The 24035-nt window shown below is 44.3% G+C and overlaps 1 protein-coding gene across 3 annotated transcripts in view; it reads right to left on the bottom strand.

Moving 5' to 3' along the window:
- LOC111148467 (tetratricopeptide repeat domain 7B) overlaps window positions 1-24035 on the bottom strand; it is a 261908-nt gene that overhangs the window by 136668 nt on the left and 101205 nt on the right. For all 3 annotated transcript variants that reach the window (XM_022505026.1, XM_022505027.1, XM_022505028.1), the window contains exons 6-8: window positions 18175-18253; window positions 12454-12626; window positions 3939-4002 (exon numbers count right to left, since the gene is read on the bottom strand). In XM_022505026.1, coding sequence (XP_022360734.1) covers window positions 3939-4002; window positions 12454-12626; window positions 18175-18253 — 316 coding nt within the window. The remainder of the gene's footprint in view (window positions 1-3938; window positions 4003-12453; window positions 12627-18174; window positions 18254-24035) is intronic.

Raw genomic sequence — 24035 nt, 5'->3', positions numbered from 1 at the left:
ACTCACACACCGGGGCAGGGGCGCTGTCGTGTCTTGCCTGTCCGTGCAGCTCCTGCTCTGCGTTACACAGCAGAGGGAACATCCCTAGCCCCATACTCCCACCATCACACGGTGCCATTAAGTTCCCTCAGTCCTGCAGGGACGTGTCGTACTTTTTCTCTGTCATGAAAGCAACATTCAGATCCCTCTATGGCACCTTCATTGGAACAGACTACAAAGACTAATGCAATCCTGTTTAGGGAAGCACAGAACAGCTGTAGAAGAGAAAGCAAGAAGCAGACTGAGTTTTGTTTTAAAAGATATTACCAGAGGACTCAGGAGAACACCTTGCCTCTTGCATATCTCCACAGCTTGCTGCAGAAATACAGCAGGCACATTCGAGCTTATTAATCTCATCTATCTAGAAATCAAATGCTCTTTACAACAACGTGCTTTCATTGCTTTTTGAAATTTAATTTCTCTAGGGAGTCTCCAGACATATCACATGTATTAGGGCCACTAAACAACTCTAACCATTTTCCATCCTTCCCTACTAGGGAGTTCAGAATCAATTAAGTTAGAGTTTGCCTGTCTTTCCTCCCCCTGCTCACTACCAGAAGCTTCCAGAATCATCCATCCCTAGGAGGAGAGAAAGGGCCCCTCAGTTTTTCCTGTGCAAGTGGTAGGTGAGGCACCAGGGTCCCTGGTCCAGGCAGGGTGACGGCTGACACACCTACACACCTTCTCCCTCACTAATGAGACGAAATGCCTTCTCTGTGTGTGTGAGTCCAAGCCACTCACTTTTAGCCATCTATCCGTACTTAGTCACTTTAAAACTCCTTGCTCTAAAATGTCAAAGACAAATAAGAATATATGACAGGCCACTTCCTACCAAGTGAGTCATCTCTTACAGATACAAGCCTGCTTTTGAAGATTTCATTCTAAGGCTTTCTTGTGAGGAGCGACTTTGAGCCAACAAAGGAAGCTCTAAGGGAAACAGGGGCTGCTGTAAGGAGCCTCATTTTATTTACTTGCTAAAAATGTTCCGTATTAGGACCAAGGCCTGGAAGAGAACAAAACAAAACAAAATACTACTTAAGAGAGATTTTTGAGTTATGCCAAGTACATTTTTTTAAGATTGGTGTCTTTTGATTCGAACCTCAAACAGATCCACAAATAAGAAATATCTCAGAACACTGTCTCAGAGGTAGTTGTGCAAATGTAGTTCTGATAAGCCCTTTCTCCTGGGGAAAATGCATTTGATTTGAGGTGAGAAAGCAGTACAACGCCAAACCATATCTTACAGGTGGAGAGATTATGGACAGACAGATGTTTCTAATTTAAAGTCAGAACCAACGAAGAAAACAATTTTCTCAGACAACAAAAAAAACACAGTAATTCTCATTTGGTTCTGAAATTGAGCACGTCCATTTTCTGTCTAAAAACTGAAAAATCAAGAAGTCAAGAAACATGAAAGAGGCTTCCAAAAGGAACTTAGTTTAGACTTCTACCTACATAATTATGGAACAATTTACAGGGAGAACATAATCATTTTGGTTGGAAACCCAGACCTTCATATTTACTGATGATGTCATTGGGTTTCACCATCCTCTGAAGAGAGTTTCCAGAAATTAAATACCACAGAGCCACATCTGATGGTCTCAAAGGGATCTCAATTTTGAGTATTATTAGTTTCTATCATTTCAATTAAGGAGCAGGAAAGGTGGAGACATCATTCCCAAGACATCTACACTTGGAGCAAGCATTTTAGAGATGTGGCTCTGTTTTCCAAATTCTAAATGGGAACACATGATCTGACAATGGAACACAATATTTTCGATTAGAATTGTCCAAGAAATAAAAAATGTGTGGTCGCTACTCCTTCATAACTTTCCCAACATAACCAACCAGGTGTGCCCGAAGGAAACTCACTGCCAAGCTGTGAGGAGTCCCCCTCAGAATGAGGGAACATGAGCTAGGGGGCCAACATGTTGAGGGGGTCGCCCCCACCAAAGAACTGATGGCAAAGCATGGTGAGACCGGCTCATTTGAAAAACAGTTACCAAATGCCACCAGGTGCCAGCCTGTTCACATATATGCCTTCCCCGGCCGTGCCAAGGCAAAGTAGAGAATGTAAATGACACCGTTCTGAGTTACCAGCTGACAGTCAAGGAAAGATGAGTCAAGGGGGGCAACCTGTTTCCTTCAGAGGAAGTAAGGCCAATGACGTCAAAGAGGTTCCAAATAAAAAAGCAGTGGTAACTCAAGCAGTCTTGCTCTTGTAAACATCTCTGGGCCATTTTGCAGAACAAGAAAACGCAGGGCTTGAAATTAAGGCAAGAATGCAAGCCTCCCTGACTAATCCCAGCCTCTCCAGATCCCTCCTTCACTCAGCCCATCGGGCATTCTTCTTGGGCTCCATTTCTAAATCCACTTCAGCTGGGTGTGTTTCATGCCTCCACTGAAACCACCTGCTTGGGGGAGAAGGCAAATACCTCCTCTTGCTTCGGTCACGATTCCTGTTCCTCCTCCTTCTCCTCCTGCCTGCCTGGTGAGGTGGGAGACATGGGAGGAGGCAGTGTGATCTAGAAAGAGCAACAGACCACTGCAGGATGCATCCGTTTTGCCTGCTCTGGTCCTCAGGTTCCCTACTCATTGTATGAGGGAATGGGTATGAGGACATCTAGGTCCTTCCCAGTTCCAGGAGCCTCGCCGTCCTGTCCAGGTGCTCAGCAAACACCACTTACATGCCAAGGGACCGACGACTGTGACACAGATTGCCTCCCACAGCTTCAAGCCTGGGCAGTCATGCCTAGCACCACGCAGAGCAGAAACCCAATAAATGGTGAGGAATGAAATTCTAGACATAAACTTTGATAGCCTGGCCAGACATTAACAAAACATTTCAAGGGAATCCGATGGCCTTGCAAAGACTCCCTCAAGACAGCAGAGCCAGGGAACGGGAGCTCCCTCTCACAGCGGGGGATTCCGGACTGCCTGGGGGCAAGCGGGAGGCCTACCCAGGAGGTTGAAGCTGCTTATCCAGCTCCTGCTACCAAAACCAGAGGTTTGCGGCCACCACCCACTGATTTATCCCTAAACTCTCCCTCCCCCCACCCCTGGCAAGTTGAGGTGGCTTGGAAAGGTTACCCTGGGGGGACTTCCTTCCCTTCTCAGCATTCCTCTGGTCTTCCTTTCAGCTATAGTTTACCTATCCGCAATCGTGTTTGTGTCCTATCAGTAATCAGTAGGCAAATGAATGAACTCAGATGCCTATAACGGCTTGCCTAAGAGAAGCTCCATGCTCCAGGCTGAGATTAACCTATAAGGGACACCTCTAACTAGCCCAAGAATTAAGAAACATCTCTCTTCTTTGGGGCGCCTGGGTGGCTCAGTGGGTTAAAGCCTCTGCCTTTGGCTCAGGTCATGATCCCAGGGTCCTGGGATTGAGCCCCACCTCGGGCTCAGAGCCTGCTTCCTCCTCTCTCTCTCTCTCTCTGCCTGCCTCTCTGCCTATTTGTGATCTCTGTCAAACAAATAAATAAAAATCTTAAAAAAAAAAAAAAAAAAGAAACATCCCTCTTCTTAAATCCCTGTTGTTCCTTCCCTCCCCCAACCCAGGTATCCCCTCTAGAAAGTATTCTTTTCCCAAGTAAAATAGCCACTGTACTGATGGAGTGACCATATCAAAAACAGGACTGTAGGGTGCCTGGGTGGCTCAGTGGATTAAGCCACTGCCTTCGGCTCAGGTCATGATCTCAGGGTGCTGGGATCAAGTCCCACATCGGGCTCTCTGCTCAGCAGGGAGCCTGCTACCCTCTCTCTCTCTCTTTGTCTGCCTCTCTGTCTACTTGTGATCTCGCTCTGTCAAATAAATAAATAAATAAAATCTTTAAAAAAAAAACACAGGACTGTAGGAAAAGGGGGTGCAGAAGAATTTGAAAGCACATTCTACTTACCATCGATTCACTAATCAGCAGTAACAACAGGGCTTCTTCAGTATTTTCTTGAGGACAAAAAATGCTGTGTAAAGAAAATTGAATTTTATATATGGCAATTTCAAGATCATATGAAATACACGACGATGAATAGCACTGAATATTAAAAGCTAGATTTTTATGTAGAACCACAAAATATACTGTATCATCTAACACTTGAATTAATTTGCTTATTTCTATGGTAATCTATGGAATTTATACATTTTAACTATGCATTTTAATAGCAGGCAGCAGAGTGAAGTCAAGCTATAAAAACCACAGTAAAAGCCCAAAGAACATATATGCCTGTTATAGAGCAGAAATTGAGATTGCTACAAACTGACATCATCTCAGTGATAAAACTTTCTCCTAAACCCATTTTGGGGATATAGACTGTAGACACCTCACTAAGCAGTCCGCTTCTTACCTCTCACGGCTAACTGCCGTATCTTATACTGTCCTTCAGATGAAATAAGAGATTGGAAGCAATTTTAGACTTTGAATCATTTCTAGAATACTGTAAGAACTTGGGCAAGTCACCTTAATTAAACACACATGGTCTATTATGGGGTGGCATGCAAGTGCTAGTTGTCTTATTAATCTATTTTATGGACGTTGGCCGAGCTCTGACATCTGGGATTAAAAGAAAAAGCTTTTTAAACTCAATATTGCTCAAGATTAGAGAACAACAATAACAACAAAGAGCCCCAAGCCTGACCCCAACCTCCATCCTTTAGAGTCTACTTTTTTGGTGCTTTGAGGATTTTTAGAGACTTGCAGCATTTTTTCCCTCTGTTCTAAAAGCTCTAGAATCCTTTGAGTAGGATTGAGAGTGTTATCACCAATTGAGCCAAACTCGATTCTTTTTCACGGAATGAAAGAAGAGAGCAATAAAAATGAACTTGGTTTAAAAAAAATTCCTGGATGTTTTAGAGATGATCAAATAAAGACTAAATTTACATCTTCCCAGTGCTAACATCACAGTCATTTAGTTTAAGAGATGGAATGATCCTCCCCACCCCTCAAAATGGCCAAAAAAAAAAAAAAAAAAAAAAGTCTTCCATATCATCATTATAAATACTTGTTCTCTTTGAAGTGCTGGCAACTTTTGTATGGCATCAAAGGACCAGGAAGAGCAAGACAGAAAAAGCACAGGGCCTGGTTCTCTTTCTGTACCTCTGACGTCCATAGGGGTAAGGAGACCACCTATGGAGTGGTTCCCATTGCCCTCGCAGGGCTAAAATTTGGTGAAAAGTCTGGCCTGTAAGTGAAGAGCAGGATTCTGGGATTTGCAGAGAACTTCTTTAAACAGGTAGCTTGAGGGGAGCTGGGGTTTTCGATGACAGAACTCTTCTTTCCCCTCAAATTCAGAAATAGAGCCTACAGGCTTTGAATGAAGAGTGCTCGTGTGTGTGTGTGTGTGTGTGTGTGTGTGTGTGTGTGTCCACCCAGCAATCGTTTCCTGCCATCCTGGCTGTGCTTCCATACCATTGGGACCTTACCAATCGAGCAGTAACATTAACCATTTTTTCCACGGCAGCTAGCCAGTTCTACATGGTCTAGACTAATTGAAAAGAAGAGAGCCCATGCTAATTGTGACTTAACACCAGCCAATTCAGTCCATGGATAATCCCCAAATTCCATCTGAGCCATCCAGCCTGCTTAAATGCTAAGTTGTGTTATTTTTACCAGAGCTGCTAACAAGTAGCACATTAACTGATTCTAATTCCACTTCCTCTACCCTTCCTTTTGAGGCAGGCGAGATAGGACTCAGGAGTGCGGCAAACTCTCAGAGCTGGCAGGAAGAAATGGGCAGTGAGAGGAAGAGGAACGGCAGTTTTAAGAGACATGCTGAAAAACTATACACCAGAACGCCCCTTCCACTATGTGTGGATTCTCTGGACCCCCTCTCTGGCCATTCCTCCCCTGTTCTCTGTTGAAAGAGTATAGAGCTCACGGTAGATGGTTGAAAACACTGGGCTCTTTTGTGACAATCTCCTCTGTGGGCCCAAGAACATCAGGGGAGAGCCCTGGGTGCCCAGGCCTCAGCCTTGTGGAGTGGAAAAACTGGGGGCCTAGACCAACAGGACATTGACTGAAGGGCAGGGTGCAGGATAAGAAGGGACAGGGAGCACACAGGGCTCACAGACAGTGAGGACAAGCTGCTGGTGGGAGCACAGTGCTTCTGACAAAGCTCAGAACTGATGGTGATAACTGGCCCAGGCCCAGCCACCTTACTAACTCCTGGGCTGACCTTCAGGCAAGTTGCTCATTTTCTTATTTGGATGAATTTATCTACTTATTGTCTGACTCTACACAAAAGGAACAAGGGCAAGAATCTTCACTTATGGATAGTGATCATGACCTTGCCAAGGCTGCCAGATCACAGCCCTTTCTAAAAATTTCCCCAGATGGGTGAAAAATGTCACTGTATGTGGTAGAAACCATCCTACAAAAGAAATTAATCCAATTTTATCCAAATGCAGTTCATCTTTCTGTCATCTTTAGCTATTACACAACCAATGACGAGCTGGATGTCTGAAAGTCAATGGCACCATCGAGGTGTCAATGCAGACTCCAAGTACGTGCAAGGAGGGCTCTGACTGTTCTCCAAGGAGAACACCTCCAACTCACAAGGAAGTTATGTGTAAATGACAACATTAACTCCAAGGCCCAGCAATAGTGTCTTTTCTAGTTTTTTTTTAAAGATTTATTTACTTATTTTTAGAGAGAGAAAATGAGCGGGGGGAGGGGCAGAGGGAAAGGTGGGAGAGAATCTAAAGCAGACTTCCCACCAAGCAGGGAGTCCAACTCTGGGCTCAAGCCCATGACTGGTGAGATCATGACCTGAGCTGAAATCAAGAGTTGGATGCTCCATTCATTGGACCACCCAGGCGCCCCTGCCTTTCTAGTTTTAATATGTCTGGCCCGGTTGTGAAACCCCTAGAGAATTCCCAGAGAAATACAGCCTCTGAACCACAGCCAGTGGATAAGAGCTAAAAAGAGTCAAAGCCCACAGTGGCTGCAGCTCTGCTTCGTCCCTGAGTTACACCGTTAAACGTGCTGAGGCAGAAAGTACCTCAGTCTCAGGTCTGTGTGGAAGGACAAAAGTTCCAAGAAAGAAAAAGGACTTAAATTAGTCATTGAGAGTACCTGTTGGTTATGAGGGATCAGCTAGTCCAACCTGAGGAGCACCCTGGCACACAATTCCAGACAGGCCAACACCCCATCGTGACAATAAAGAAGGGTCCTCCATTCGGATCAAGTCCACTCAGCCATGCTCTGGAGTGGACTGGGTGAATCCCACAAAGCCTACGGGGAGGCCACTGGTGCTTTTCCTGACCCTTCAATGCCCTCATCTTCACACTTTCAACAGTGTCGTCATCCTTCCCCAAACCCTGTGCCCTGGCTCAGGGAGGTTCAGACCTGTATTTAGAACTCCACAACAGTCACCCTCTCCTGTGGGGCCTACAGAGGAGCTGAGCACCACATCTGGCTCCAGCTTTCAGTAAATGTTTTCATCACCCACTTTCTGGCACAAGAGTAGTTTTTAATCTCCTTTCTTACTTTGTGCTAATCATGAAGTCTAACATGCATTTAATGATCTAAGCCATCTCAAGTGTTTTTTACAAGGAGGAACACAACAGCAGGAAGACATCTCTGATGTATGTGCACTAAGGAACATGTGTGAAAATGTTCACTGCAGCACATTCTAGAAGAAGGATAAACCAAAAAAATCTGTATTTTAGATGCTATGATGAAAAATAAATGAGCTCATGTGATAGAAAATGCTCGGAAAGAAGGACAATTAGATAAGGTGACTGGGGAATACCTTTCTGAGAAGGTAACGGTCAAGCTATTTGGGCCTGGGCCTGAATGAGATGGAAGCAGCTCCATATGCGAAACGACTCTAGCATCCATCACGAGTAGAATGGATCAATATATTGGAGTATATACGGAAAACTTCATAATAACTGAAACAAACTCCGGCTGCATGCAGAAACACGGATGAGTCTCTCAAACATAGTATCAGACAGAAGTTAAACAGATGAGTTTTTAATATATTATTCCATTCATATAAATTTCAAAAATGGCCTATACTAATGATTGGGCTAGGACTCAGGATGGTTACCCTTGGGTAGGGGCAGTAATCAGGAGAGGGTACAAAGAGGGCCTCAAGGGTTCTGGCAATGTCTGTTTCTTGATCAGGGTGCTAATTACATGGATGTGTTCATTTGGTAAAAATTTATCAAGTTTTATACTTTTGGTTCGTGTATTTCTTCCAGTATGTGTTATGTGTCAATAAAAAGCTTACTTAAAAAATAAATAAGCGGGGTGCCTGCATGGCACAGTCAGTTAAGTGTCCGACTCTTGGTTTCCGCTCAAGTCATGATCTCAGGGTCCTGGGATTGAACCCTGCGTTGGGCTCTGTGCTTGGCAGGGAGTCTCTCTCCTTCTCTTTCTGTTCCCCCCGAAATATATGAATAAATCTTTAATAAATAAATGAGCAAAGGTCAAAAAAATTCCTCACAGAAAGACCTAGAAGGAAGAAAGTAAAGAGGTCCATGGTATGTGATCCCTTTCCTATCTAGGATTGTCAAGAGAATGAGCACCCTGTTTCCACTCCAGGTCCAGGCCACAGTGACAAGGAGTGGAGTTTTCTGACAGAGCTCACTTTTCTGCTGTATTCCATTATGACCAGCTATTCTGAATAGTCCTTGTGATCTGCTGGAGCTGGAAGGCTCTGTGCTCATATTTCTCATAAGGGACTAAGGAGGGGAAGCGTTTGAAACTATTGGCCAAGATGGGGTTTAATCATTATCTGTGGATTCCTTTTTTTACCTGTCAAGCAGCATAACTGAATTGGTATTAATATCCTTTTTGCCTAATTAGAGAGTCCTGGTGATCAGGGAGCCCCAAGACAAGTATAATCCCAACAGGCTTTCTTTCTCTCTTACCTAATAAACCAGAATTATCATTGTGAACAAACAAAACTAGAAAGCTCAGAACTGATGGTGATAACTGAAAGAAAAAGGATCAGTGTGGAAATTAATAAAATTTTAGTGAATAGAGACACAATAGAAAAAAATGAACAAATGAACAAAAAATGAACAAAACCAAAGTTGGTTCTTGAAAAAGATCAATGAAATTTGTCAAAGATTGGCTTAGCATCTGAAAATCTATTAATGTAATACGTTACATCAACAGAATAACAAACGTACATGATTTTCTCAATAGATGCAAAAAAAGCACTTGACAAAATTAAATACCCTTTCAAGATAAAGAGTACTCCACAAACTAGTAATAGAAAGAACTTTTTCATCCTGATGAAAGGTATTTATGAAAACCCACAACTAATTTCATACTTAATGGTGGAAAACTGGATGCTTTTTCCCTCCTAACATCAGGTATAAGACAAGAATGTCCACCAGTCCTTGCCATTTCTATTTAACATTGTACTGGAGGTTCTGGCCAAAGCAATTACAGAAGAAAATAAAATAAAATCCATCTAAGTTAGAAAGGAAGAAATAAGACTACCTCTATTTGCAGATGACATATTCTGGTATGTGGAAATCCTAAGGAATCTAAAACACTATTTGAACAAATAAACAAGTTCAGCAAGATTGCAGTATATAACATCAATACGGAAAATCAACTGTATTTCTCTATACCTGAAATGAACAAACCAAAAATGAAATTAAGAAAACAATTCCACTTATGACAGTATCCAAAAGAATAGCATGCACACACACAGTAAGTTTCAAGAAATAAGTAAAAAACGTATACTCTGAAAACAACAAATCACTGTTGAAAGAAATTAAAAAAGACCTAAATAAATGAAAGACATCCCATATTCATGGATCAGAAGACTCAGTATTGTTAAGATGGCGATACTCCTCCAAATTGATCTATGGATTCAGTGCAATTCCCATCAAAATCCTAGCTGCTTTTTCTTTTTTTTCTTTTCTTTCTTTCTTTTTTTTTTTTTCAGAAATGGACAAACTGATACTAAAATTCATATGAAAAAGCCAAGGGATTGGGGATGGTGGGGTGACAGCTTAGAGGCACTAGGTTTATTTTCAGGGTAATAAAAATGTTTCAAAGTTGATTATGGTGACAGAAGCACAATTATGTGACTATATTAAAAGCCACTGAACTGTATTTTTTTTTAAGGTTTTTTTATTTATTTAAGCGATCTCTACATCTCATGTGGGGCTTGAACTCATGTCCCCAAGATCAAGAGGCACATGCTCTTCTGACTAAGTTAGTCAGGTGCCCCCTAAACTGTATACTTTAAATGAGTGAACTGTATAGTATGTGAGTCGTATCTCAATAAAATGGTAAAAACAAAACAAAACAAACAAACAAAAATGAAACAAAACTAAGCAAAACAAAAAAAAACCCAAAAACAAAAACAAAAAAACCTGACTGTATCTGTGTGGAATGAAACTGTGACTCAGCAACCAGTCCTGGTATGGGAATCTCCCTTTAATAGTCATTGCATTTTCTAGATCTTCATGTTGCCTCCATAATTCTCCTTGGACAGGTGGGGATGTTGACATCAGGAGAGTAACAAATTATGAGTGGTTCACAAAAATAAAGGAGAAATGGCCAGCATCCTGAGCTTTTCTGCCTTCAAGGGATGAGGCCACATTGGAATAACACCCAAAGAAACACAGAGCTCTACCCATGTTTCCAGCTTGATCAGGGGAAGGAGCAGGAGCTGAGTTTCTCAATATATCTGGCACCTTATATATCCGTCTACTAAGCAGCATAGAAAGCAGAAAACAAACAAACAAAGAACTCAGGCCTATTTTTAGGATATAAATTTCACTTTCAAGATGAGCCCCAAAACTGCTTCTAAATACTTCATACTGAGGGTTCAGCATTTTTAAAGTGAGAGTTTGGGAATTGCTAGAACAGATGTTCTGTGAATTCAGATAAGGACTAAGGAGTAACACAGGCTATGAATTGAGCAAACTCATGGTTCAACAAGGCCACAAAAAGGGGGGTTAAATTAAAAGGGGGATTAAACGCAAACTAAAATAAACCTAGGGAAAAAGTTAAGAATATGCTCGCTTGGGGCGCCTGGGTGCCTCAGTGGGTTAAGCCTCTGCCTTCGGCTCAGGTCATGATCCCAGGGTCCTGGGATAGAGCCCCGAGTCGGGCTCTCTGCTCTGCAGGGAGCCTGCTTCCTCCTCTCTCTCTCTCTGCCTGCTTGTGATCTCTGTCTGTCAAATAAATAAATAAAATCTTAAAAAAAAAAAAAAAAAGAATATGCTCGCTTCTCTGAATCCGTGTAAGAATGCAGTCTGAACAAGAGGAGGATGAGGGAGAGAAATGCCAGGGTCAACGTAAGGGGATTAAGAGGAGGCTGCCTGCCAGAGAAGCGTTGTCCCTTTTGAAAATGCGACAATCATTTCCAGAAGTCGCACATGCAGTAAGCATCTAGTCAAAACCCCCTCCCCGCCCCAGCTCTAGAGCCTCAACAGCAGCCGCCTGCAGTCTCTCTGCCATTTCTCCAATTTGATAACCATTGTGGAAGGTTTCCATACTTATTCATATACGCCCCCTTCCCCTCACGGAGAGATTCTGAAGAGCCATCATGCCTCCTCCTTGCAGGAACCAGCAAAGATGGGAGGGTGAGACTCTAAGGGGAGGAATCAAGAGTGAGTCAACGATCTCCTATCTCCTGGCCCCTCTCATGGTCAATGCCTGCCACCTCCCTCTTCCCAACCTGGGGAAGGCCGCATGGAGGCTGCAGAGGTTCCCTAACCCACCTTCCTCCAAGGTGGCCAAGTCCCAGATTTATTTATTTTTTTTTTAAAGATTTTATGTATTTATTTGACAGACAGAGATCATAAGTAGGCAGAGAGAGCGGGGGGAGGGGGGTAGCAGGCTCCCCGCTGAGCAGAGAGCCCGATGCGGGGCTTGATCCCAGGACCCTGGGATCATGACCTGAGCCGAAGGCAGAGGCTTAACCCACTGAGCCACCCAGGTGCCCCATCCCAGATTTAAAATTTTAAAAAATTAAAAAGTTCAAAAGAGTCGTCGCCTTCCAGTCACTTACAAATTGTTTAGTTCTCTTTCTTCTTATAGCTAATTTGGTTTAAAACAAATTTATAAACAAAAGGATCAAGGAATTGCTGAAGAAAAGAAAAAAGGCTAACTCTGGCTTACAAACAGCTTTGTCACTGATTACTGGCTAATGCTAGGGTTCTTAGAAGAAACAGAATGAGAATCCGAAAGACCAATAGTGATAGCCAAGAATAGTAGCCAAGGACTGAGAGGAGAGAATTTTCCTACTTAAAATGTACCCACTGGTGCACAGATATCTACTGAGGTTACTAAAAGGAATGGAGTATCTCCATTAAATTGGCAAATGAGACTTGTTTGTCTGGCTCTCTTTTAGGGGAAGAATCTGTCCCAAACTTTACTCATCCTTGAGTTTTCCTCCCACCCCCTAACCTACGAATGAGGACATCAAGGGCCATACTTCTCTCCTGAGTAGACGCGGGCTTTCCGAGTGAGGGTGTAGGTTTTTGTGTTTGCTCCTTTCCGGAGAGGGTCATCCAGAGGTGACTGGCAGGGCGGATCCTCCAGAGGGTTCCAGTAGCTCTGTTCACACATACCCCGCAACAAGATCTCCGCCAACTGCCTGGCTATTGTCTGGGAACACAAAGGAGCAAAGGCATAGCCGTGAGTCCATTCTGTATCATTCCTTCACTCGTTCGCTCATTTGGTCAATATTTTCCAGTCATCACTTTGTGCTAGGCACTATTCCAAGACTCATGACTGAAGATTTTTACTTCTCCGATGAACATTTTACTACAAAAAAGGAGAGAAAATACACTAAGGTATTTGAACCATTAAAAAAAAAAAAAAAGTCTATGCCCTTCGAGCCATCCTGCCTCTGTGATATTCTGAAACAACCGAAATTTTTAGTTTTGCTCTTTTCCAAAAGCTCTTATCATAGGTTAATTGTAAAATATCTCATCACCTCCCAACAGATCCCTGCTACAACCCAAACTTGGCACAAAGCCGGTGCTCAACCTAGATGACGTTACTCCTGAAGGGGGGGGGTGGGGAAAGCTCTTCATTGCTGATAAGATGGTATCCAGTGTAGATTTCGGAAATGCCTTCCCTCTTTGAAGTGCCAAGGGCCAGTCCCATGGTGGCCCCGTCCTGGGACTCAGTGCACTGTTGTCAGTGCACCCTGGGCCTTCCAGCCCAAAGGCTACTGCTGGCCTGTGCAAAAGAGAAAGCAAAGTGGCAAGTATGGCTACTGATCAAGAAAGACCTCTTTGCAATGCTGCACAGGTATCTCTTTCCTCTCTGAGAAAACCCAGACATATCTGGATCTTGTCATCCTAAGTTAGACAACGACTACTATGCTTTTCGAGCTCTCTGCAGTAGAACAGTGCCCCGTCTGATGAATGGGAGGAGGGGGTATGTGACATCTACTAAGAAATATTTTGTTAGCTAATGCGTATCAGTTCACTTACCTCATAATCTTCCAGTGATAAAGAAGAGAAATAAAAACAAACAGATAAACAAAACCTCCACAAAATCTCCCTCAGAACAGAAGCAGGTGCACCTCAATGTGGCCCGTGCTACCCCACGATCAGCCAAAGGTGGCAAAATAAAACTTCAACTATCAGGTTTTTCTACAAGGTTTTCATGTTCTTTGGAAACATGCAGGCAAAGAATGCTGATCTTTCCTGAGAGTGAGACTTTTTAAATAAATATGTTCCAGAAGAGAACTTTGCTAGGTTTTCATCCACGTGAATTGCCTAAAACACCACCAGGAAACTTAAATGCAACCAAATCACTAGATTAGTGGCTTCTGATAACCACTGGGTAAAGGCAAATTTTCCTGATTATTCCCAAGTAAGACCCACTGGCTTTAGTGTCTATAAAAATGTGAAATTAAGTGCACTCCTATCATCCCCAACTGAGCCATCTGTAAAGATCTCATAAGAATACAATTTTCAGAACCTAAACAGTTCCTGCACTGTTTTCTTAAACCTTCCATTATAGTTTCATTTCGATCTCCCTGCAGTCATATAAGCTAATGACTTCTGCTGGAAGCATCAACGGGCAAAAATAACCTCGACTCACTATAGCCGAGAAAAAAAAAAGTCAAAGGGAAAAAAATGAACAAGGAGCTTCATTTTCTGAATATACCTGCCATGGAGGGATTCTAAAGTTACAAAAATCTCTGCCCTCCACAGTCTGCTTGTCCACTATGCAACAGCTCGTGCTAGATCTCACTTTACTTCCAGGTATTAACCTTCCAGAGAGACTTTTAAAATGAGGTTTTGATGTGATTGCATACTTTAAATGTGTCACTCTACCACTGCACTAACCGACTAGCAAGGCTGTCTGGTTGTGTGCACGGACAGCTCACATGAAGTTCAGAACAGGAGATAAATATGAGAAATGACCAGCACGATCACCAATAGTGATCGGACCTTTTACTTCTTATACTCGGGTTTTATATGCTTGCCATTGAAATGCTTACAAATTGTTGGCAACAGATAAAATCAGAAGGAAAGGAAGGGAAGGAAGGGAGCCAGAAAGAAGTCAAACTTTAATGTATAAACTTGGTCATTAAATCCGTTTTGTATGTATTTTCTTAATTGTGGTAAAATTCACCTAACCGAAAATTCACCATTTTAACCATTTTAATGTATAACCCAATGGCACTTAGTACATTCTCAGTACTAGGCAACTATCACCTCTCCCTGGTTCCAGAACATCACCCCAAGAGGAAGCCCTGTACTCTTCAGTGGTCATTTTCCACTCCCTCCTTCCAGACCCCGGGAACAACTAACCTGCTTTCTGTTTCTGCAGATTTGCCCATTGGGGACATTTCCTATCAACGGAATCCTATAATACGGGGCCTTTTTGTGACTGGCTTTTTCACTTAGCATCACGAGGTCAAGGTTGACCCATGTAGTAGCCTGGGTCAGTGCGTCATTCCTTTTTGTGGCTGAATAATACTCTATTGTGTGGACGTACCACATTTTGTTTATCTCGTCATCAACTGATAGAAATTCGGAATGTTTCCATCTTCTGGCTAGCATAAACAGTGACGCTACAGACATTCATGTACAATGTTTGTTTCTAACATTTCAGTTCGTTGAAGTATTTGTCTAAGAGTGGGGTTGCTATAAATGGACTTGTAAATAAATCCTTCTCAGCTATGGTCTCACACCCTGACAGAGTTTACAAGGTAAATTTTTCACTTCATAAGAGCATCATAAATTTGCAACGATCAACTAATCTCGAAGGAATCATAGAGTTGTGAGCAGCATTAACTTGACAAGCTTTCTGATGGCTACTGTAGACCAAGATACCAGTGAATAAGGCCCATGAAGTACTTCCCAGCTAGGGAAGGCAAACAATTCCCCATGGAAACGAGAAGAGAAGATTCTTGGGTTCTGCCCCAAACCTACTCAGCTGGCATTTCTGAGGTCAGCAAAAGGGATGTGCATTTGTTCAAAGTTCCTCAGATAATTCTGATGCACACCTTTTGCTGAGCACACAAGGAATTGTAAGCAGTTCAACCTAGGTCACCTGAGACTCATCAACCAAGACCAAAGGCCTACTTACTTGCACCGCAAGTCCAACAGAGAGAGGAAGTGACTCCCCTCATGTCAACACCAACCAGTTAACAGCTGAAAATGTGCAGGGGGAACTCCAGTCTACCCAGCCTTCTTCAGAAGCCTCCTCACAGCATGTCTCAGAAAAAAGAAAATAATAATTGAAGAAACTTATCTCACTTCCTGACATGTCTTTATTCAGAATCTCCCCTCACAGGATTTTTAGAAGTTAAAGTACATTGATCCAAATAACAGAAACCTTAGGCAATAATGGAAGATATTCTCTAATTCTGTGAAGAGTAGTGTTGACGTAAGCAGCAGGCAGATGGCCCACAGAGTAATCAATGCACTCACACCTTCTAACAGGGCAAAAACCATTAATCACTTTAATAAAATATATATGCTTTTGAATCAACAATATGGACAAATGCTCCACATTTAAGCAATTTTGAAAGATTGGCTTTTTAATTAGCTTTTAAAACAATGATAAGAACACTAGCCAATATCATCGATTACTTTAATTGTGCTTCAAAGTCTTAAAAGGAGCTGTTCATGCTGACCAGACAAGAAGTATCATGAAATATTGGGGAGTAGGTCAATTTGAGAGAAAAGACACTTGGCAACAATTCTTACCCATATTTTTTCAGAGGTTTTTTGCCTTAAAGAACTCCACAAATCAAAATGTCTGGTTTGAACTTCTTAGGGCACACCCAAATCATATCAGTATATAAATAAATACCGAAGACCAAGTGAGGTCTCAGGGGAAGGGTGGGGGAGTGTAAAGTTGCTCCTTTGTCTCGCCCCCATGAGTTCCAGGAAAGCCTATTGATTCGTCATCTGGCCCTGCGAGTCGGATATCTGCATCCCCAAACCCTGAAGACACCAAAATGAAGATACAGCCTCACTTCCCACAACAAGAGTCACTGAGCCTGGCCCAGCTTTAAACTCTCTGGCAACATTGAAAGGGGTCATAACAATGGGAGGACGATGGCGCTGGGGACAAGACCCAAGAAGGTGGACTCTTCCGTGGGGCTGTTGTGTCAGTTGTGACATGTGGTATTTGCTTCATCTCTAGTGAGCACCAGGCCTTCACCCAGACAGCCCTTGGCAGAACAGCCATAGAGGGATCAGCGATCACTTCTCCAGCCAGGAAAGTTCAAGGGTTTCAAAAGGCAAGAGAGAACTTATGCCAACAACACAGCCAAACTGCTGATGAGCCACGTTCTCTAGCTAGCTTTTGTTTCTCCTCTAAGTTTTAGCATCACTATACTTAGTCAAACAACTAGGTACTCCCCAGGATCCAATCTGCTCTGCTCTGGCTGGGTTTTGGTGTGAAATCACTAGCGTACAGTCAACCCCTTCACCACCCTGGCAACTGGAAGGGCTTATACTCTCCCTGCCGTGAGGGATGCAGTTCTTTTGTTTCAAGAGGTAGTACGACCAATCAGTACATAAAAAGATGCTCAATGTCAGTAGTCATTAGGGAAATCTAATTAAAACCACAATGAGACAGCACTTCATATATACTAGGAGGGCAAGACCGAAAAGACAGACAATAACAAGTGTTGTCAAGAATACGGAGAAATCAGGAGCGCCTGGGTGGCTCAGTGGGTTAAAGCGTCTGCCTTCAGCTCAGCTCATGGTCCCAGGATCCTGGGATCGAGCCCCACATTGAGATCTCTGCTCAGCAGGGAGCCTGCTTCCCTCTCTCTCTCTGCCTGCCTATCTGCCTACTTGTGATCTCTGTCAAATAAATAAATAAATAATCTTTAAAAAAAAAAAAGAATATGGAGAAACCGGAGCCCTCCTAACTGCTGGTGGGGATACACACTGGTACAGCTGCTTTGGAGAATTGTCTGGCACTTCCTCCAAATGTTGAACGTACAGCCTATCCACCTAAAACTTGTTCATGTGTCCACTTAAAAACTTACGTAAGAATGTCCATAGCAGCATTATTTACAATAGCCAACAAGTGGGAACAATCCACGTGTCCATCAACTGAGGAACAAATGCAAAAAATGTGTCCTGTCCCTGCAGTGGGATAGTATCTGGTCACAAAAAAGGAGTGACATGCCGATCCATGCTCCAATGCGGGTGAACCTTGAAAATACCACGCTAGGTAAAGCAGGTCGGTCACAACAAGACCACCTAGTATATAATTCCATGTATATGAAATGTCCAAAATAGGCAAATCCATAAAAGCAAAACATAGATGAGCAGTTGCCAGAGGCTGAGGGTAAAGGGGAGAATGGGGAGTGACTACTAAGAGGTATGGGGTTTCTTTTTGGGGATGAGAATGTTCTGAAATTAAATATTAGTGATGACTGAACAATGTGGTTAGTACACTAAAAACCACAGACTTTAAAAGGGTGAACTGTGAACTGTGTGGTATGGAAATTGTATCTCAACAAAGTATATATATATATATATATATATATATATATATATATATATATATATATACACACACACATATATGTATATATACACATACACACATACATACATGTATGTGAAGGGGGAGAGGAAGGAGGGAGGGAGAGGGAGGGGAGGAGAGAGGACGCCTAAAGTGCCCTTCCGGCCTCAGTCAAATTACCCATCACACTCACCATTCGCAGGTTTTGTGTTGTTCTTGTTTCTACTGCTCTGAGGATCTCTCTGAATCTCCCGACTCCTCTTGTCAAGTTCCTGTGTGCACACAGAGTTTGACAGGGTTTCCATCTGGCATGCATTAATATTAAATATTTTATACATATATTTCAGTGCATTTTGTCTACATAAAAGCTGTTGGCTAGATTTTAAGCAAACAATTATTCTGCACATGTCTGTCCATCTTTGCTTGACTCTGAAAAATTTGGCCTGGGATTGCCGGTCTTTTGGTGCTCCCACAATCAAATTTTCTCAAGGAAAAAAAAAAATCTGAACATCAGTTCTGAAGCCAAGGAAGGAAGGAAGAAAGGAGAGAAAGAGAAAGAAAGAAAAAGAAAGAAGGGAGGAAAAAGGAAAAAAGGAAGGGAGGAAGGGAGGAAGGAAGGGAGCGAGGGAGGAAGGAAGGAAGGAAGGAAGGAAGGGAGAAGGGAAGGGGTAAGGGAAAGGGTAGGGGAAGGGGAGAGGAGGGAAGGGAAGGAAAGAGAAGGTAAAGGAAGAGAAGGAAAGGGGAAAGAGAAGGGAAGGGGAGAGGGGAAGGCAAGGAAGGGGAAGGCAAGGGAGGGGAAGGGAAGGGAGGGGGAAAGGAAGAGAGATAGATAGATGTAAGGCATCTAGCAGAGTCTACCCTCAACCTCCCAATGGCTCCATAGTTTTCCTGCTCTACTGAGTGGGTCTGAAATCTGTTTTCACTTAAAAGGTGGGCGGCGAGAGAGTGCGGGAATATCCACAAGGCACAGAATGCGGTGTGCTAAAGCCTTCCTGTAACTTGCCATTTTTATGGTCAGGACAAAGATAACAGGCATGAAAACTGAGGGGCTCCACCATGCAATCACTCTGCATCTCTGAGAACCTAAATTACTGCCCCAAAAAAGCCACCAAGCCAACGCTGCCCCTCCCCACTCTGCGGGGACAAGAAGCAGCAATGGTCAAGGCCCCTTCTGCGAGCAAACGCATGAGGACCGGAGCCCTGAGCGGCCCGACTCCAATGGGAACACGTCTCCTCTCACTGCCCCACACTTCACCGAGACACGTTTGGTGACATGTCTCCGTCAAGGACAGGTAATTATTTAGTGACACCCTGGTCACTGTATCCAGCCCCACTTGCAGTCCTCCCTGCAAAGCTGTGCCCGGCCCATTCAGCTGGGAACACTTCCCAGCCAGTCCCTTTACATTGAGCGCTGCCACCACCTATGACATAACTCGGTGATATTTATAACTTGCTCATTAGAACACATCTCATCTTTCCAAAAAGCCGCAGAGCGGGTCAGCCGGTGCGGACCTGTCAGCCAGCCTCTGCGGGCTGTGGCAGGCGCTCTAGGCATTTGGCTCTCTTCTTGGATGACATTTTCAATCACGCAAAGGTATTTAATCAAACTGAATGTGGGTTCTGTATGCTACAAGCACCCACAAGGGCTATTAATTTGTATCTTCTCCCTACACGGCATCCCAGGACTCTCGTTCACAAGAACAGCCCCGGAACTTTAAGGTAACAGTTTACTGGCGAGAGCCCATCAGTTCTCCTGTGTTCCTCTCACCCACACATTTCAGATGGTATCAGATCAGAAGCTTCACAGTGGCATAAAAAGACGCTGGTGCTCGGGACTCCAAGCGGTGCTACAGGGACTCTAACAGAGCCGTGAATGCAAATTAGGTCATGGGCCCCAGGACATGCGAGCCACTCTGCTTTCCCTTTCCTTTGTTTTTATGGGATCCATGCTCATGGGCAACAAAGTACGTTTGCTCTGGATGGAAGCTCAGCTCTCCTAAGTGATGGGGGTAAGGAAACAGCTCTAACTCATCCGGGGGATGGGGGGGGGGGCGTGGACACAGTGGTCTAATTTCGTTCCAGAACTGCGGACTAAGCTCCTACCCTGTGTACACAGAACAGCAGTCTTGACTGTATGACACAGGGGTGGGAGGGACTGAGGGAATGTAACTGGAGACCCGGGTTCACAGGACTGTTTCACCAGGTGGCGATCAGCTCTGAAAAGGCAGCATCGAATCTAAATAGGATAAGCCGGGGTCGGCTACAAGATAGGAGCTGGTCATTAGCACTGTCTCTCACGCCCTCCTGGCAGAATGAGATACTGATCCAGTTACGAAAGCCCAGAATTTTCTAGCTATCCATGAGAGCCAATGCAAGCTAGCTTCTTATGACACAGAAGTGGAATGCCTTGCTCAGTTCACCAACCCAGTTAGAGAGTGAGCTGGAAGCTTTCTACTAGATTCTGTCGCCTTCCTGGGCAAGAGAAACTGGCTCTAAAACTGAAGTGCCAGCTCTAGAAGAAGGAACAAAATTTGATTACAAGAGCTCAGGTCTCTGACTTAATCATTTATATGCAAATTACCTCATATATACCTAATACACATTTTATGCGTTCCAGTGATCACGGCTAATGAGATGCTCCCAGGAAGTGGCTCAAAATTGGAAAGAAAACCCACTGGCCCAGGTGAAGCAGTCCGGTGTCGAGGGTCCTGCCTCAGCGGCCTTAGAAGAGAAAGGAGGGCTGGAGAAATCAACTCCCCTCTGAGGGCCGGGTGGCTCTCCCGCGCGGGACCGAGGCCCCCTGCTGGACGACTGGAGGAAGTGCCCGGACTCACGGGGGCGCCGCGCGGGAGGAGGTGGTCAGCCACTGGGGGCTTATTCCCAAGGCCGGGCAGTGGCCTTGAAGCAAATATTGTTTTTCGCAACTGTTTCCAGATTATTCTGTAGAGAGCCTAGGATTCAGAATCAAATTCTTCCTCAAGCTCTGGGAGGTCCTGCTTGTAAACAGTAACCCCCAGGGGCTGACACCTTGCCAAGCAAACAACAGGGAGCCCTCAGGAACCACCACAGATCAGTCTGACAGCAGCAAAAAGCCGCTGGAGGGGGAAGATTTTAAATATTAGAAAGAAAAGGAAGGAAGTTTCCCAAATGCAAAAACATCTCATTTTCAGCAACTCTTATACCATTCATACATTTTTTTAATCACCTAATTTTATTCAGTCAATCATTTCTACTATTGCCATGAGAACAGAAAAAAAAAAAAATTTAAAGCTGGACAGATAGGGATGCCAGGGTGGCTCAGTTCGTTAAGCAGCTGCCTTCAGCTCAGGTCGTGATCCCAGGGTCCTGGGATCGAGTCCCACATCCAGCTCCCGGCTCAGCAGAGAGCCTGCTTCTCCCTCCCACTCTTGCCTGCTGCTTTCTCTGCTTGTACTCTCCCTCTCTGTTAAATGAATAAATCAAACCTTAAAAAAAAAAAAAAAAAGCTGGACAGATAATCATGATAGAAAGTAACAAAATCGGGAAATTAACGTATAAGGATTATATTCTAAGTGCTATGAAAGACTCCAATTTGAGGGAAATAAAAGCCACATGATTGCTTTCATGTCTCTAAACTATTAGTTCATTCCTAAAACGTTGAGGTCGTTAAATATCCAGAATGAACTGTTGCTTAAAAACTCCACTTCAAAATGAAGACAAGGGAGCCAGGGACTCTCCTCGGTTTTGAGGGTTTCCACAAACCCTTCACATTAGGTCATTTATTCCATTTCAACATTCCTGACTGAGAGAGCGCAATGATGTCAGAATTCATTATGGCAAACTATTCTCAAAAACGAATGTTCCTGCCAGCCTATGAACAGCGGGCACTTTGGCAGGCTGTCAGAACATGGGGCTCACCTCCTGCATCTTGCTTGGGTAAGATTCCCGAGCCGGGTGCGTGTCCTTCCATGTGGAATGGTTCCCAATGGCTCAGCTATTACCAGGGAGAAAAGAAGGGCCCTTGAGCACCAGCTGCCTGTCCAGTCTGATGAGCAGGCACAGCCCTGTTTTCCCTTACCAGCACCCCTTTCTGTCCCTACCCTGCAGCGGGAGCTCAGGCCAATCCCACCGCTTTGCTCGTGTTCCCACTCAGGCCATCTACTGCTCTGTCTTGACAGGAAAGCCCACCCACTTTTCACAGGGACACATTTGACTCCTGGTGACCTATCTGCACTTTTTCTTCCCTCCTCCTTTTTCATCAGGTTTCATCATCTTCCTTCCTCCTTCCAGGTCTCATCTGCTGGCCTTTAGGTCAGGGCAAAAGCATGACTTCCTGAGGACACAGAGGGAGGCCGACTTGGTAGCACTGGGCCTCCCTCCTGACGTGGAGGCCCTGTAAGCAGGATTTCTGAAGGCCGGTCAAGAACAGGGTGGGGCCTGTTCTGTGACTCTGAACCACATTCAGAGCTCTTTAACACTGTCACCTGTGACTCTGTACCACCAAACCAATGGGAAGCTGTATCAGGAGGGAGGCCAGAGCTTCAAAATCAGAATCAAAATGGAAAACTGGGACTGGGAGAAACTCGGAGACTTAGAGAACCATTTCGCCTCGTGATGGGTGGCTACTCGGCTCAATCCACTTTTTTGGTTGTCATTTCTCCTTTCATTTCTTGGGACTAGGCTGGGAAGAGACAACTCTTCTTAACTTGTCCTCCCAGATTATTTTCTGACCTCGGAGTGTGGCCTAGGCCACCGACGCACTTAAATTCAGTATCAACCCTCACTGCCATGCTAACTCAAATGTCAGAGGTGAATAAAATGTTTGTCAAACTCTGGATAGCGAGGACAAGGCATTTTTTTCTCCTTCCCAGTGGTTTAGAAATTATACTTAGAAAAGATCAGTTACAAAATGAGTCAACACCATAGATGTCTCAGAGCCTAGAAATTGTGTGGCATTTCCCAGGTCCCTTCATACCAACGAGCACTCTGAAGCTCTTAAGCAGCAGGTCATTTCAACAGTTACTAAGCACTATTGTACATCGGGTTCCAGGCTCATCCACGAGGACATGCTGGTGAGCAAAGGACACCATCCCACCTCAGGGAGCCCGCAGAGCTTCACACCCCTCACCCCCATAAAAACATAGGCACCATGTGGACCAAGATCTGTGTTTTGCTCATCGACATATCCCAAGCCCCTCCAACAGAGCCTGGCATACAGCAAGTGCTCAACATATACTCGTTGAATGGATTTCAGAATGACAGTGAGTGGAAATAACCAAGACCAACAAGGGGGCACATTTTCTACCTGTTCCTTGTTCTCGTTCTCACTGTACTGGATTGGGCAGCCTGGCAAAGCAGAACATGTCACGTGCCCTCAGGGGCACCGCAGCATGGGTCCTGTGGGGGCAGGGACCCACGTGCCTGACCAAGTGACACAGCTGGGCAGGCCCTGCCTGACAGCATGGAGAGGGCTGCAGGGATCATAAGGATTTTGAAGCCCTTTTTAAAAACCTTCCAGACATTTCAGGGTAGCTTTCCTGCCCGTCTGTCTTTGTACATGCTCCTTTCTGTCTGAGGTGGCCTGGGGGAAGGGGACTGTTAGTGACCCTTCCAGACCCGGGTCAAAGGTCACCCTAGGGAATGGTTTCCCAGCTTCCCTAGGAAAACACAGGTACTGCTTCCTAGGTGCTCCCAACAAGCTTGCACGTATTTTGAGCAACACACTGATTTTCATTTGTTTTGATGTCTGTTAGCCCACCAAACGGTGATCACCTTGGGAGCAGTGGCCCTCTTTGTTCCAAGGGCTGCACAGAGCCAACCAGGCACCCAGTGACACCTAGGAAGCTGGTGTCCTCAAAGAGAGACGAGAGCGAGGGCCATCTTAAATTCTGAAGTCTCCTTCCCCACCTCCTTGCTGAAGAGTTTTCTCAGTTACAAACGGGATGCCTAAAGCAGACACTTCTTACTTCATGAGACCCACCCCAGTGGAATGCTAGCCACTTCAGTACGACCCCAGAAAGCCAGAAATAAACCGTGCTGCTCCGGGTCACTTGCTCTGAGTTCTCAGGCTGGAAA

This window comes from Enhydra lutris, unplaced genomic scaffold, assembly GCF_002288905.1.
Source record: "Enhydra lutris kenyoni isolate GAN:26980312 unplaced genomic scaffold, ASM228890v2 scaffoldscaffold20, whole genome shotgun sequence".
Lineage (NCBI taxonomy): Eukaryota > Metazoa > Chordata > Mammalia > Carnivora > Mustelidae > Enhydra > Enhydra lutris.
Note: the sequence above shows the minus strand (reverse complement) of the source record. Positions and strands in the feature narration are given on the sequence as shown.